Below are 12,119 nucleotides of genomic sequence, written 5' to 3'. Positions count from 1 at the left end.
AGTCGGAATCAACTCAACAGCAACTAACAACAACACAGACAGCAAGGATACTTGATATCATTAAGTGACAGCTAACATGGAACAGAGAAAACGGGCTATGAAAAAACTTGAGTCAACAACTTCAAATATAGCCACCTGGAACCATTAAATGTAGGAGGCAAAGGATTCTACATACCTCAGTAATCCCAAGGCATTATCAAGCAAAAACAGGTATTCATAAGATGATCTAAGTGCTCAAAAAAAGTTTTGATCACTATGGCCACTAAGATGGACAAATGATTTATTTAAGATGGTTAAAAAAAAACCTTTCGCATGAAATACCATTTTGGTATTTAAAAAGGTAAGCTTCTGTATCTGGAAATTTCATGTAAGGTATAAGTGAATTATCTTGAAAACAAAGCCATATATTTTAAATTCCAGAACTAAAAGTACAGACCAAAGGTTTCCGCACTGCAAAATATGCGCAGAGGTAGAAAAAGTGGTACAAAAACTTAAAAACCTTGGGATAACATGTCTGCATGAGAAGCCAAAAAAAAATTAAAAAAAGGAAGAAACACCGAAGGCTTTAGAAGACCTAGATTTGAGTCCTGGCTCTGTCGAGTAATATCTCCATGACCCTGTCCAACTTATCCTCTCCAAGTCTATTTCTTCACCTATAAAATGCAGATACCACCAATGGCTATATTCATTGCCGTCGAGTTAATTCTGACTCATAGCAACCCTGTAGGACAGAGTAGAACTGCCCCATAGGGTTTCCAAGGCTGTAAATGTTTATGGAAGCAGACTGCCACATCTTTCTCCCACGGAGAGGCTGGTGGGTTCAAACTGCCAACCTCCTGGTTAGCAGCCGAGCGCTTAACCACCATGCCACCACAGGTCCTTTTGCAGGGCTAGAGGTACATTAAAAAGGTAACTAAGTATCCAGAGAAGATGGGAACCAGTGGAAAAAGAAAGTCAGATGTTCTTGAATACATCTTGGTACTTAAAAAAAAAAAAAAGTGCAGCTAATTGGCAAGCTTAAAATGAAAACAGCTTAAAAATAATTGAAATGAATCTTGTTTTGCATCTGTACCCAAACGCGTGGTCATTATATTTAGGTACAAATTTCAAGTAGCTGAATCTTGCAAAATGGACCTGGTTTCTTCAACATTATCAAACCTCATTTTATGTTTTTACCTTTAAATAAAAAGCGAGAGAACACTCACCTTGATGGAAAGTCTTCATTATCTGTGCTTGTCTGAAGACTTATGAGTAGATGACAAATTAAGGGAAAGCAACTTTGAAAAAAAACAATGGTATTTTGCGTTTTAGTTCAATCCCTCAGCGTGCAGGCCTCATTGGCTCCAACCAGCCTGGTAGCCACAACCTACCAGCTCTGCTTGTCATCGGCATTATTTTGCCCTTCTATTCCCCATGTCTCCAGCCCAAGGAACTGTCTGTGGTCCTTCTTCCTCTCAGTGATAATACAGCCTAAGGAACTCTAAATCCCTTGGTAGCATGAAACAGCCTCAGTCACTACAGAAGTTAAACCAAGAACATCAAAGTCTCCCACTTCCGGATTCCGTACTAGAGAGACCACTTAAAAGCTAAGAAGCACTTAAGCATTTAGACCACCTACTACAAGAGTATAGTTCTAAAACATGACCAGTATCAAAGTTTTCCGTTACATTGACTGAAAACAAAAAGGATATTGTTTCTTCTCTTCCTTTCCTCCTGAACTGTCCCGTTTTTCTTTCTTTTCTATCTTTTCTTTATCATGCCTGGATTCCTATAAGGAATGGTGGAATTGGGTGGGGAAGGAAATACCAAATATAAAAATTAGCTCAAAAACCCATTTCAACACTCACCTGTCATAAATTTTTCCTTAAAAGCTTATTTAATATGACAACCAAAAGCACAAGCAACACAAGGAAAAAAATTGACAAACTGGACTTCATCAAAATTAATAACTTTTGTGCATCAAAGGACACCATCAAAAAAGTAAAAAGACAACCTAGAGAATGGGAGAAAATATTTGTAAACCATATATCTGATAAGGGTCTAATACCCAGAATATATAAAGAACTCTTACAACTCAACAACGAAAAGACAAACAACTCAATTAAAAAATGGGCAAAAGACTTGAATAAACATTTCATCAAGAAGATGTACAAATGGCCAATGAGTACATTTAATAATGCTCAGCATCATCAGTCATTAAAACAAACAAACAAACAAAAAACCCATTTGCCATCAAGTCGATTCCGACTCGTAGCAACCCTATAGGACAGAGTGGAACTGCTCCATAAGGTTTCCAAGGAGCGACTGGTGGATTCGAACCGCTGACCTTTCGCTTAGCAGCCAAGCTCTTAACCACTGTGGCACCAGGACTCCTCATTAGTCATTAGGGAAATTCAAATCAAACCCACAATGAGATATCATTCACTTCCACTAGAATGGCTATTATTTTAAAAAAAAAAAAAAAAAGCATGGGCAAGAATGTGGAGAAATTGGCACCCTCGTATGCTGCTGGTGGGAATACAAAATACAGCCACTGTGGAAAACAGTCTGGTGTTTCCTCAAAAAGCTAAACATAGAATTACCATCTGATCCAGCAATTTTACTCCTAGGTATATACCCAAGAAAAGTGAAAACAGGTACTCAAACAAATACTTGTACACGAATGTTCATAGCAGCACTACTCACAATAGCCAAAAGGTAGAAACAACCCAAATGTCCATCAAGAAACGAGTGGATAAATAAAATATGGTATACATATACAATGGAATATTATTCAGCCGTAAAAAGAATGAAGTACCAATACATGCTACAACATGGATAAATCCTTATGATAAGTGAAAGAAGCCAGACATAAAAAGTCACATATTACGATTCCATTTATATGGACTATCTTTTTTTTTTTTTATCTAGAACAGGTAAAGCCATAGAGATGGAAAGCGGATTAGTGGTTGTCAGGGGCTGAAAGGAGGGAGTGATGGGCAGTGACTGCTTAACGGATACAGGATTTCCCTTTGGGGTGATAAAATATTTTGAAACTAGACAGAGGGAATAGTTGCACAATATTGTGAAAGTACTAAATGCTACTGAATTGTACACTTTATTTAAAATGGTTAATTTCATGTTACGTGGAATTTTACCACTACTAAAAATAAACTTATTTACAAAGAACAGTCTCTTTTAAAATATACAGAAATTTTAAAACTTTCACCTTATAATTTTCTAAAACTGTTTTTATGAAATATGAATATGACATATATTTTATATTCTATGATAATGCTTTATAAACACTACACATTTATACTTTAGTAATGATTTGCTTACTTTTAGCAGATACATGAGATCTATTTTTAATACCATCCAAGTGATATAATATCTTAGTATCTAAGGGAATACACCCTACAGTTAATTTTAAAATCAAACACAGGTTGCAAACACATTAATTTATTAAAAAATGTTATAAAAATACATTTAAAATCATGGCTCACGAAGGCTTTACGACAAAGTGATGGTCAGAGAGAACACATGTGACCATCTTTTGATCTCATAAGAGAAACTAAAAGCAAAAATGGGTGGAGAAAAAAGATATGAAGAAAAGCTGAAAATCAAAGAATGGAAATAGGTGGGAGTAGAATGGAGAGGAAAGGAATTTCTGAGGTAAGCTCTGTTTGAAAAAAAAAAAAAAAACTCTACCTACCAGTAATTTGGAACTGAGCTGGCACAAGTCCTGGAAACAGATAACCTCCCCTTTTTCTCAATGTCTCTTCTTCCCACACCGAAATAATTAACAAAAGATTGTTTGACTAGGAAAATATTCAAGACATGCTAAATTCTTTAAAGAGTTGATTTTTTAAGAAAAAATATATCATTCTTTTGTTTTCCTAATTTACCTTTTTGCCACCGGAGGAGATTTTATCCATCTTTTCAGATTTAAATGAATCGCTGCCTTTTTCTTTGCCTGAAGATTTTGACTTATTTTTTTCCTTGTCTTTCTCATTTGGGTAAGGAGACTCACATGGACTTTCACTTTTGTGTTTTGAAACTCCCACTACAATTACAAAAGAGAATCATGAAAGCCTCTTCCAATTCAGTTTGATTGCTTCAAAGGTATTTAATAAGTCTACCTACTTGTTCCATTTTCCTCTTTACGCCTCTTGGTTAAGTCCGGTGGCACTTCACGGTCATTGTTTGAATGATCCTAGAACCAAGAATTGTGAACTACGTTGATCAAGGGTTTATGCTTTTGTTTTAAGGTATTACTTTTACACTAGAAGAGCACAGCTAACTAGCATTGGAGAATTATTCGTGGTAGTTTCACATACTTGGTAAAATGGCATGAAAGACAAGCAGAGCTGGTAGAGATTACTAGATTGAAGATCCTCGTTACTGTAGAAGTTGCACACTTTAGGGCTAAAATACCAGGTAAAACACTAAATAACAGACTTCTATGGAACGAACCAGTATTAAAAAATAAAGGCAACAACCATGCTACTGTATATGATAATGAGTTTTCCAAACTAATTTATAGAAGGTTACAAACCCTTTTCCGCTCTTTCCTGTCCTTTTCATCTTTTTTTTCTCTCTCTCTGGATCTTTCCCTTGACTTGTCCAAATCTTTCTTGTCCATTTCTCTCTCCTTACTCTTGGACAGTGGTGGAGGAGTATGATTAATGTAGAGCTGTTAAATTAAGGCAATATTACTAAAGATTATTAGTTTTCCAGTATTGGTATTATTTATTTATTTAATGAAAGACGATTGGTAGTTAGACCTAAAGCCAAAACTGGTCAGCTGTCTGGATTACAAGAGGTAAAGAAAAAGCTATGGCACAAATTATGCAAAGCTTCCATGTTTTTCCTTTTTAAAAATTACCATCTAAACTCAGTTCATTACTGTCTCAACTGAGACTCAGTAAATTCACAAGCTAGCGTTCTCCTTATAGCTCTATTTTGAAGATCTATAACCTCTATTACAAGAGTTCATATGTGAAAAACAGTGACTGAATTTTCGCTACTGTAAAAAAGGTCCATGTCTCTAAACAATCATGGGGACTGTAAGCAGTTTTACCATCCACTGATAGGCAGTGGTAACAGTGAGTAAAGATTAAAAAAAAAAAAAAAAAAACAGGACCTAGCCATGACTTTACTAAAGGTCTTTTCTGCCTCAGCATAAACCATGCATAGACTTCCCTAAACTGTTTTTACAAATGTACAGGCAGCATATTTTCTACTTCAACTGACTGTAAGATTTGTCTTGATGGTTCTAAATAACTCAGAAAACCATCTGGTCATTCTCATCATCTGAAGATGATGAAACAACTCAAAGACTGCAAATGATGAACCAATGTTCTCCTTTGCCTATTCTGTCGCTGCCAAAGGCCCACTGGCAATAAAACAGCCAAAGATCACAGAAACTGGATATTCTAGTTCTGAAGAATTGAGAGATGATCCTACTTATGCAAGTTGTAAATATGGAAATCCATTAAAAAAGAAAACATTTATGAAGTAATCAGGAAATTATCAGATACCTAACCTTACGGCATTTTTAACTGTGCTATAAGCTTACGTTTAATTGAAGACATTAAAAGTATGAGGCAGTAGATACACTGAATATGACTCATTATATAACTATATTAATTCTAGATATACCTCAGGATGAACAGAATAGTCAAAAGTCAAATATTTGTACACAAAGAAATTCTTTGGTATTCAAAAGAATACATGAAAAAAAGATTTAAGAATTAAGAAACAATTTTTTTAATAGCACCAAACATTTTCAATTCAGTTAGCTCCAAAATACTATTATAGCAATGCAGAAGTAGAATCTTTAAAATTTCAATGTTTAGAAGTTGGTGACCGACTGAAATACACAAAATGTTCACTAATTACAAGCAGCAAGAGAACAAGAAACAGTCATAAAAGTGCTTGTCGAAAAGATACTCTTGCTGGGTATGCCTTAAATAACATTTCAGTCTTTCTAATTGTGAGGTTTATTCACATCTTAAGTTAATATTAGTTAAGAAACTGATAAGAAATAATATATTATTGCAATACTCAAAGGAAATTTCTCTAAGAAAAGTATTGCTTAATTTCTCTCGATAAAAGAAAGAAAGGCTTGTGGTTACAAATACATATACACACGAACCAATGTTCTCTGTAAGAATGAAGTTTTTAAAGGTGCCTAACTTGAATTCTGTATTGCAAGCAATTGAAAAACCTTTTCTAGGACTTACTTTTGGCATTAATGTTCAAATAAATATTTCATTCTTGGCCTAAAGAGTCAAATTAACCCAGTGCCGTCGAGTCGATTCTGACTCACAGCGACCCTATAGGACAGAGTAGGACTGCCCCACAGAGTTTCCAAGGAGCGCCTGGCAGATTCGAACTGCCGATCCTATGGTTGGCAGCTGTAGCACTTAACCACTACACCACCAGGGTTTCCTAAAGAGTCAAATAGCTTGATTAATATACAATCAGAAATTCTTAGTTTAGAAATGCCCCAGTTCTATTCTTATTTTCTGTCCTTCTAAGAATACCTCTGATCACAATATTCTTTTCCACAAAAACATACAGTGTCCCATTGCCTACTCAATAAAATATATAGTCCTTAGTTTGGGGCTTCCAAGCTCTCCTCATCTTTTCATAATTACATATATCCTCTACATGGTAACCCAGTGCACTCTATGCCATGACCACTAGTGCTCTCTAACACCCTCCCCTTTCCAGCAATTCTCTTCACCTGCAAGGGTCACTCACATTTCTTCATCTTTTGAAATCCTATTTAGCCTTCAAAGACAGCTCAAAACCGTCAGCACTCAACCCTCCCTCAACTCTGCGACTCCCTTTCCTGAGAACTCTTATATTATTTTACATTTGCCTTTTTGTGGCAAGTATTCTCTATGAATTTCATGATATTTATTTTTGTTCATAACATAGTTTCTGGTATGGTAGAGGAGCCAAGTATTTTTTCTACTTTTATACATAGTATAATACATGTTTGCCAAATAAAATAAATGATTCGTTAATGAATCATCTGTATTCATAGCATTGTTGGATTTTGTTTTTGATTTGCTTTTATTCCTGACACTGGGATCATTAGGGCCAAAAGAGAAATTTAACCAATTTTCAAAATCTTTTTAAGGGAACACTGTCAAAGTGACAAAGTGACTTCATTCAGGCTGCAATATACAAAAGTGGCCTGACTTTTTCAGGCTTGGTTGTGTCTCTACATCCTTATTTTCAGATGGTGAATAGAATTAAAAGCAGAATTCTCTGTTAAGGTGCTGCCCTTCAAAATTACAGAGAAGCTTGATTAGAGGAACATGTTCTTAATACTTTTTTCATCAAATACAGCCGCTAAGATTAGTAGGTCAAAACACAACTGATCAAAACTGGAAATATGCCAGTTGGAAATTGGGGGAGAGGGTGAACTGACAAAGATTTGAATACTAAGCTAGATTTTTTCCCCTTTAACTACTAAATCCCACTTTAGAAGTTGAATTCATGTATTACTTTTACCTTAGATTAGAAAGTAAAAATAATAACAGAAAATGCCAGGGACAAAGTACAACTAAAAAACTCAAACTAAGGCAGGGAAAGAATTTTATATGTACAGGTGACAAGCTACCCCCAAAACACTGAGGTTATAGATAATCAATTTTAGAGATCATTCAAATTCCAGTAAAATTTGTTCTCTAAAGCAATAATATGCTATTAAATTTTCTTAGACATGTAAAAATGCAACATCAGCTGTGATGAAACCAGTACTTTGGATGCTTTACCAAAGTCCAAAGGCTTAAGAGTTCATTTCAAATATTTACTGAATACCTAATCATACTGCCAGATATCATGTGAAGCACTAAGGATCAACAACGTGGTTATGATTCATATAATTTTTAGAAATATATTCGTATGCCATTTTCACTTTTTTCTGGTTGAATAGCAAAAATCTACTGAATTTTAACTACCCACAAAATCATCACTTTAAAAAGGGGGTGTGGACACTGACTTGGATCACTACCATTTTAAAATAAACACACTTAGAAACCCTTTCAACCTATGCTGAAATGGGTGCTAAGAAAGAATAATCTTAATTTTACTCCCAGTTTTAGTACTAACACGTTGTAGGCCACTGGGAAAGTTTCAAGAACTTTTTCAGTCTCTTATTTGTCAAAAAGACACCACCAAAGGCCCTATCTACCTCACGGTGCTGTTACAAGCACCAAGTAAGATAACCTAAGTTATCTCACAGGTTTTATTTTCAAAAAGGCTTTCACAAAAGTGAAGTAACATTATTTTTATCATAGATTAGAAAAATCCAGTTAACTTTAACAGCAGGTTTCAAACTGCTTCTAAGCACGTTTCAGAAAATACTAAAAACTTAACCCATGAATTAAAACTAGCCCACATGCGCGTTGAAAGTTAATACTGACACACGCAATCTCAAAAAGGTTACAGAAACCTACTACATCGCAATGCAGGTTTAATCTAGCCAATAAAAAGTTTTACTTTAAAAGAAAGTGCTCACAATACAGCTGATATTCTTTCTTGATTAATACAGTATATTCTAAAAACAATCCTACAATTTTAGGACACAGGCACATTGGCTAATCTTAACTGTTAAAAATGAGTGCTTATTTACCCAACATCCACAAACATTTCACTATAAAGCTATAGACCTAAAAGCCATTAGCGATGTCACCTGGCTCTGTTTCAGAATTTTATTTTGTAAATTGGTCCACCAGTAAGCAATCATACTTAGCAGATACAAGAGGAAGCAAAGTAGAAAATCAAAGTAACCAAAACCAAACCCACTGCCATTGAGTCAATTCCGACTCATAGCAAACCCACAGGTTTCCAAGGCTATAAATTTCTACGGAAGCAGACCGCCACATCTTTCTCCCGTGGAGTCGCTGGTAGTTCCAAACCGCCCACCTTTCGGTTAGCAGTCGATTGCTTTAACCACTGAGCCACCGGGGCTCCTTAATCCAAGTAAAGAAGGGTACAAATTGTGTAAGACAAGATAACATGAATAACGAACAATACAACTACAATACTGAAATGATCTCTGTCATAACATACACAAACTGCACATTACTTGTAGTAGCAGAATTCTCAGGAATGTAGAGTAATGAATAAGAATTAATACTGACATGTAAACACAACCACCAAGTTGAGTACTCCCCCTCCAGGGGAATGATTACATGCCCTGATATTGTGCTACAACTACCAAAGAGCTAGCTCAGCAGAAGAGAAATTTATGGACTGAGATAGGCTCAGTTTTTAGAGCAGTTACGTGAATGAATAAAATTTACTTTTTGGTCTTTTGGATTGTCTAAAAAAAAGTCAGAAAATAGCCTGGCAGATTTGTTTTGAGAAATTAAATAAGCACACTCCCCAAAACAAACCAACACCCTCCTTGTCCAAAACTTAAAATTTATTTCCAGGTCTTTGAAGCATAAAAGGAGAATGCATTTAACACAGCAGGCAAGGAGAGATTATAGAAATGTTGCCACATTACACACATTTTATAACAATTTCTTTAAAAGAGACCAGTATCATCTGTTGTGTCAGTTTGTGATAGGTATTTTTAGAGGTTATTCTAAATAAGCAGAATACTTTTTCTCGTGGATCCTAGCTTAATGAATGTATTGGGGCTACGGAATCTACTAAATAAAAGAAGTAAAGAATTTTTTGATTTACTTAGGCATGATGATTTTAAAAGACTCAAACCTTTGCTGAAGACTCCTTGAGTTCGATGAGACTGTCCTGTAGAAAATGAATGGAGATGACAGGTGAGCTGGCATAGTTCTCAGAACCCAGAGGAACTTTGGGAAGTGTGGCTGTAACCTGGAAATAAACCAGCTACTTCTTGTGAGGATAAATCTCGTGATGTCATTATCACATGAATATCAACAATAAAAACAAAAACAAAACCATGTAATGGAATTGTAATGTTGAAAAAAATGAAATTGTACATACTCAATGTAACAAATAAAAATCTTTTTCTGCTCAGAATTTAAAAATATGTCAATGCCACATTTTCCATAACTTAAGCTATAGGTAATGTTAAGAGGCTTATAAAAGCAAAACATTCTTTCTCCACAAAAAGTTTAAAATAGTGGAGATGACTGTGGAAGAACAACATTGTCTCAGATTTTCAGTTTTTCTTTAATTGGGAGGCTTTAAGCTTTACTTTACTTGTGACTCTAATATAAATATGCACTTTTTTTTTATCCTAGCTGGAAAACTTAGTGGCATTATATAACAAGAAAACAAAATGTATTCTATAAAAAAGTAATCTTTTTTTTTTTTTTTTGCAAAGTGCCTATCTGTGATGGTGCATCTCACACCTCCCATGAAAAAAGGAAAAAAAAAAAGGCATTTAAAAGAAAAGAAAAAGAAAAAAAAGGAATTACAGTATTCCACCAGTGCTCTTGATGAAAAATTAGTAACTTACAGTTTTAAAAGTTCAGTGTACTGCAAATTCAAAGATTCCATGAAATTAGATGACTTTAGAATTAAAATAAAATATGGAGCAAGGAATGGCTACCCTGAGTCTTCAAGAAGGCTACACCCACGATTTTGTGCTGCAGTTGAATGCTTGGGGTTTCTCTTTGCTGGTAGGACTGGATGCCACATCTGCTTTTATCGTAACGCAAGGTTCAACTTGTTGGGAACCCAATGGGTATAAACAAACCTCCAAGGGAAGATACAACAGAAGCTGCATGCTCACTCAATACACACAACTACAGGAGAACTGATCACCAAGGAGACTTTAAAATGGGAACTCCTTTCAAGACTCCTTCTTAGAAGGCACACATCGGTATGATGCTCATCAAGAAGCTTGATGAATTCAGAGGTATCTTGTGATCCTGTATCATCCAGGAAGTCTTCAGTGCTATATATTCTTCGATATTTATGCAGAAAAATAGGCTTTCATTCTGCTGAAAAGATTCATTTGCTTGTAGCTACCATTGCACTCCAAAAATAGACTGCTTAAAGCAGTGAGGCACTTCTGGGTAAAATTTCTCTTGTACTTTGAAACATTATTTACAAAATTAGTGCTAAGTCCTTGAAGTTTTAATATTTTATTATAAAAACACTCAATAGTAAAAAAATATCAGTCCACCAATATAGAAAAAATTCATTTTCTAATGCAACATAAAACCTCCAGTGGCTCCAGTGAATACTTGGCACAAGACTTGAAGGAAGTCAGGACACTGGTATTCCAAACAGGTGAGCCTAACATGGACGCTGCCTTCCTCAGGCTATACTAACCTTTACTGTTGAGGAATGTGATGGAGAAGGGTGAGAATCAATTTTGCGGCGTTTTTGTTCTGTTAGGACAAAAAAGAAATAGAGTAAGGTACAATTCCACTTCCCACTTTTTCCAAACAAAAACAACCAACTTTTACGGTCATCAAGTATTAGTTCCCCTGGCGAAGTCCCTAGATCACTTTACCAAAACAAGGAGGCAACAACCAACTATACATTAAAACGGTAAAAGGTAAACAAATATAAAGAAAGATGAACTTGCCCCTTTCAGGCTCTGCAATATCTGATCGGGGAACAGGTGACTTCAAGGACCCAGGAACTGCTGTTTTTTCTCCTCCTTTAACATTTTCCTTAGATTTCATTTCCTTTGCTATATCTCTTTCTCTGGATGGCTCCTTCTCCCTTTCCTTTTCTTGAGTTGATTTTGACTCTACGATGGGGACAACGGTCTTGAATTTTTCATCTTTAGCTTTTTCTTCCTTCTTGAATTTTTCCTTCTCTTTGTCAGATTTTGGCGTTCTTTCCTTGGTCTCTCTTGCTTTTTCATCTTTATTTGCCCGCTCTTCCTTTGGTTTTTCTTTACCATCTTTACCAAGTACCCTGGCCTCTGGAGTAGTAGCTGGAGTCTTTTCTTTTTTCTCTTTTTCTTTCTCTTTTGCTTTTTCTTTGTCATTTTCTTTAACAGTTTTGTTGCTGCTGAATAAAAATATGAGACTTTGAGACAAATGATCATAACATATATTCCATGTTTAAAATCATAAAGGGTTTCTAATGACTTAAAAAATTCTCAAACTAAGGGTAGCCCTTTGAAAACCAAAGGATATCTAAAAACTCATTGCCGTCAAGTT

At 35.3% G+C, this 12,119-nt stretch overlaps 1 protein-coding gene across 8 annotated transcripts in view; it reads right to left on the bottom strand.

The window, feature by feature from the left end:
- THOC2 (THO complex subunit 2) overlaps positions 1-12,119 on the bottom strand; it is a 112,789-nt gene that overhangs the window by 6,401 nt on the left and 94,269 nt on the right. For 3 of the 8 annotated variants that reach the window (XM_049871370.1, XM_049871368.1, XM_049871369.1), the window contains exons 31-38: positions 11,534-11,967; positions 11,275-11,333; positions 9,727-9,843; positions 4,538-4,675; positions 4,126-4,195; positions 3,888-4,045; positions 1,692-1,768; positions 1,206-1,251 (exon numbers count right to left, since the gene is read on the bottom strand). In XM_049871370.1, coding sequence (XP_049727327.1) covers positions 1,224-1,251; positions 1,692-1,768; positions 3,888-4,045; positions 4,126-4,195; positions 4,538-4,675; positions 9,727-9,843; positions 11,275-11,333; positions 11,534-11,967 — 1,081 coding nt within the window. In that variant the 3' untranslated portion in view covers positions 1,206-1,223. Of the gene's footprint in view, positions 1-1,205; positions 1,252-1,691; positions 1,769-3,887; positions 4,046-4,125; positions 4,196-4,537; positions 4,676-9,726; positions 9,844-10,546; positions 11,334-11,533; positions 11,968-12,119 lie in introns of those variants that run through there. The other 5 variants (XM_049871372.1, XM_049871373.1, XM_049871371.1 and 2 more) reach the window with 5 other exon arrangements.

The sequence above is a fragment of the Elephas maximus genome, chromosome X, assembly GCF_024166365.1.
Source record: "Elephas maximus indicus isolate mEleMax1 chromosome X, mEleMax1 primary haplotype, whole genome shotgun sequence".
Classification (NCBI taxonomy): Eukaryota; Metazoa; Chordata; class Mammalia; order Proboscidea; family Elephantidae; genus Elephas; species Elephas maximus.
The sequence above is the reverse complement of the archived record's forward strand: the minus strand, read 5'-3'. Positions and strand labels throughout refer to the sequence as shown.